The 4,498-nt window shown below is 49.3% G+C and overlaps 1 protein-coding gene across 1 annotated transcript in view; it reads left to right on the forward strand.

The window, feature by feature from the left end:
- The window catches only part of TGM7 (transglutaminase 7), a 57,544-nt gene that overhangs the window by 42,831 nt on the left and 10,215 nt on the right, over positions 1–4,498 (forward strand). Inside the window, 2 exon segments of the mRNA XM_006158711.2 lie at positions 3,354–3,457; positions 3,846–4,088. Coding sequence (XP_006158773.2) covers positions 3,354–3,457; positions 3,846–4,088 — 347 coding nt within the window.

Genomic DNA, 4,498 nt, shown 5'->3' on the forward strand with positions numbered 1-4,498 from the left:
GTTTTTTTTTTTTTTTTTTTTTTTGGTGGGGAGGGAGAGGTTTTTGCCATAGGGCGCGTGCGCTCATCGGACAGACAGAGAGACAGAGAGACAGAAAGTGAGAATCACCCCCCAGGGAGGTTGGCCATGTCACAATCCATTCTCCTCCATTCTCCTCCTGGGATCTTGGGCACACATGCACACACACCCAGCATGAGTTTCAAGACTCTGGGTCCGGGACTCGAACCATGGTCGACTACATGGGAATCAAGCAATATAGCCATTACGCTAACTGCTGGTCCCTTCCACCCAGTTTTCAGGTAAGACTCTGAGCAGTGTGGGAACTAGCTGCTCTCCTTGGAGCCCCTCCTTTTCTTTTTTTTTTTTTTTTGGAGAGATTTTCACTGTAGGGCGCGTGCGCTCGCCAGACAGACAGAGAGAGACATAGAGACAGAAAGCGAGAAATCACCCCTCAGTGGGGTTGGTCACGCCGCAATCCCTTCTCCTCCATTCTCCTCTCGGGATCTTGGGCATGCAAGCACACGCGCCCGGCGTGAGTTTTAAGCCACCGGGTCCGGGACACGAACCGCGGTCGACTACATGGGAGTCCAGCGATATTGCCATTACGCTAACTGCTGGTCCCTTCCACCCAGTTTTCAGGTAAGACTCTGAGCAGTGTGGGAACTAGCTGCTCTCCTTGGAGCCCCTCCTTTTCTTTTTTTTTTTTTTTGGAGAGATTTTCACTGTAGGGCGCGTGCGCTCGCCAGACAGACAGAGAGAGACATAGAGACAGAAAGCGAGAAATCACCCCTCAGTGGGGTTGGTCACGCCGCAATCCCTTCTCCTCCATTCTCCTCTCGGGATCTTGGGCATGCAAGCACACGCGCCCGGCGTGAGTTTTAAGCCACCGGGTCCGGGACACGAACCGCGGTCGACTACATGGGAGTCCAGCGATATTGCCATTACGCTAACTGCTGGTCCCTTCCACCCAGTTTTCAGGTAAGACTCTGAGCAGTGTGGGAACTAGCTGCTCTCCTTGGAGCCCCTCCTTTTCTTTTTTTTTTTTTTTGGAGAGATTTTCACTGTAGGGCGCGTGCGCTCGCCAGACAGACAGAGAGAGACATAGAGACAGAAAGCGAGAAATCACCCCTCAGTGGGGTTGGTCACGCCGCAATCCCTTCTCCTCCATTCTCCTCTCGGGATCTTGGGCATGCAAGCACACGCGCCCGGCGTGAGTTTTAAGCCACCGGGTCCGGGACACGAACCGCGGTCGACTACATGGGAGTCCAGCGATATTGCCATTACGCTAACTGCTGGTCCCTTCCACCCAGTTTTCAGGTAAGACTCTGAGCAGTGTGGGAACTAGCTGCTCTCCTTGGAGCCCCTCCTTTTCTTTTTTTTTTTTTTTGGAGAGATTTTCACTGTAGGGCGCGTGCGCTCGCCAGACAGACAGAGAGAGACATAGAGACAGAAAGCGAGAAATCACCCCTCAGTGGGGTTGGTCACGCCGCAATCCCTTCTCCTCCATTCTCCTCTCGGGATCTTGGGCATGCAAGCACACGCGCCCGGCGTGAGTTTTAAGCCACCGGGTCCGGGACACGAACCGCGGTCGACTACATGGGAGTCCAGCGATATTGCCATTACGCTAACTGCTGGTCCCTTCCACCCAGTTTTCAGGTAAGACTCTGAGCAGTGTGGGAACTAGCTGCTCTCCTTGGAGCCCCTCCTTTTCTTTTTTTTTTTTTTTGGAGAGATTTTCACTGTAGGGCGCGTGCGCTCGCCAGACAGACAGAGAGAGACATAGAGACAGAAAGCGAGAAATCACCCCTCAGTGGGGTTGGTCACGCCGCAATCCCTTCTCCTCCATTCTCCTCTCGGGATCTTGGGCATGCAAGCACACGCGCCCGGCGTGAGTTTTAAGCCACCGGGTCCGGGACACGAACCGCGGTCGACTACATGGGAGTCCAGCGATATTGCCATTACGCTAACTGCTGGTTCCCGGAGTCCCTCCTTTTCTAAGCTCTAGTTTCCTCATGTGTAAATGAAGATAGTGTCTCCTTCACAGCACTGCTAGGGCTAAATGAGATCAATGCAGGGGACAATTTTTCAACCCAGATATACTCCTGGAGGACTAATTGTCTCTTATTCATGAAGCAGTGATATGTCCGAGAAGGATACATTAGTTACATAGATTTCTGCCTGTTAGTACAGAACCCAAATCTAATCATGAAGAAATATCAGACAGGCCCCCCCCAAAAGAGGGTCACTGGTTAAAAAAATTAAAGTCTATTTTCAAAATGTCAATGTAATAAAATAAAGGAAGGCTGAGAAACTATTCTAAGATCAAAGAGGCCAAAGATACTGGCTGTGTAAATGCAATGCGTGATTCTAGTTCAGATTCTCTACTGAGTGGGAAAAGAATGCTGTGAAAGATATTATTTGGTCAATGACAAAACTGAAATATAGATGATAAATTCAATAAGTATTACATCAATATTAGCTGCACTAAGGTTGACTGTGTTGGGATTATGTAAGAAACAATCCCTATTCTTAGGAAATACACTCAGAAGTGTATATACACTATGGAGGGAAACTTCAAAAAGTTTGTTGAAAAATGAAATTAAAGTGACTTTATTTTAGTGCAAAAACCTCTTGAAATTTGTGAATAATTTTTATAACATTTTCCATGAACTTTTTTGAAGACCCCCCCCTCCATGTACACACACACACACACACACACACACACACACACACACCTGCTCTTCAAAAAGTTCATGGAGAAACCAGCAGGTGGCCTGGTGGTTACAGTGCTGGATTCCACATGACTGACCATGGTTTGAGTCCTCAACATGGCAGCTTGAGAATCACATTGGGCATGTGTGCATGTGTGCCCAAAATCCCAGGAGGAAAATGAAAGGTGAAGGGATTGCAGTGTGGCCATCTCCTGGGAGGTGATTCCTCACTTTTCCTTTCTGTCTCTTCTCTGTCTCTCTCCGGCGAGCACATATGCCCTATGGCAAAAATCTAAAAAAAATAAAAGCTCATGGAACTTGCCTACTATGGATTTCAAACACTTTTTACACCAAAATAAACTCATGTTTTTAATACCATTTTCCATGAATATTTTGAAGCTCCTCTTGCATATCTTTATTGAAAGAAAACAAATTCTAAAGCAAATGGGGCAAAATGTTAACAATAGATGAACTGGGAATTCCTTCTGGTATTCTTGCAACTTTACTGTAAGCTGAAAATTACTCCAAATACAAAAAACGGGAAACAAAAAGAAACGATGCCCTAAAGTGCTCGTCCTAATGTCTGGTGCTGGGCGAAAGCTCAGGGGGTTTAAGTGCTTGTCTCCTTACTCTCCTCTTCAGGAACTTCCATGTCTGGAATGAATGCTGGATGATCCGGAGAGACCTCCCACCTGGATACAATGGATGGCAGGTTCTGGACCCCACTCCCCAGCAGACCAGCAGTGGTGAGTGAGGACCACCAAGGCTGGGTCAGGGCTCCATGGAGAGGCCTACCAGGGTGACTGGTCACATGGACAAGAGGCTAGAGAGGAGCAGCGTTTCCCAACGTCATGGCAGAGGTGGCTCTGGGCCAGGAGTCTAAGTGCCATTGACAGCAGGGTCACCTGGCTGCCGCTGGGCCTCGAGGTTGTTTCCGTACCTGTAAACTGAGGGAGATGATCCTGATAGCTGCTGCTTCACAGGCAGCTGTGAGTATCAGACGGGAAAGAAAGTGTGAGTCACCCTTCTGGTGAGGGTCATTGGTGCCACTGCCTGTCCGACCTCCCATGACTGTGACCAGCTGCCTTAGGCCCCCATCAGCAGTCCATTCCACAACTCCTGTTGCCTCCACAGGGTTGTTCTGCTGTGGCCCTGCTTCTGTGAAAGCCATCAGGGAAGGGGAAGTTCACCTGGCCTACGACACCCCTTTTGTGTTTGCCGAGGTGAATGCCGATGAAGTCATTTGGCTCTTCGAGGAGGGCCAGGCCCAGGAAATCCTGGCCCACAACACCAGTTCCATTGGGAAGGAGATAAGCACCAAGATGGTAGGGTCAGACCAGCGCCAAGACATCACCAGCTCCTACAAGTATCCCGAAGGTGCCCAGGCGCTGGGATGGGGTGGAGGGGTAGGGGTGGGGGTGGGGTGGGTTCAAGTTCCTTGTTCCACCTCCCAACATGGGGATGACTTCAGGTTCAAACCATCACCACTTCATTACCTCCTCCTCGTGGCAAACTCCTAGACAGTATTCCTGGACCCTGAGCCTGTGGCCCTAGGGTAGAGCTGCCAGATTTAGCAAATAAAAACAGGGTGACTATTATATGTTAATTCCAGATAAATTAAGGTATCTATTGACATTTTAATAGTACGAGAATGGGGACCAGCAGTTAGCGTAATGGCTAGGTCACTGGACTCCCATGTAGTTGACCACGGTTCGAGTCCCAGACCCAGTGACTTAAACTCATGCTAGGCATGTGTGCATGCATGTCCAAGATCCTGAGAGGAGAAT

This window comes from Tupaia chinensis, unplaced genomic scaffold (genome assembly GCF_000334495.1).
Source record: "Tupaia chinensis unplaced genomic scaffold, TupChi_1.0 Scaffold000605_1, whole genome shotgun sequence".
NCBI lineage: Eukaryota > Metazoa > Chordata > Mammalia > Scandentia > Tupaiidae > Tupaia > Tupaia belangeri.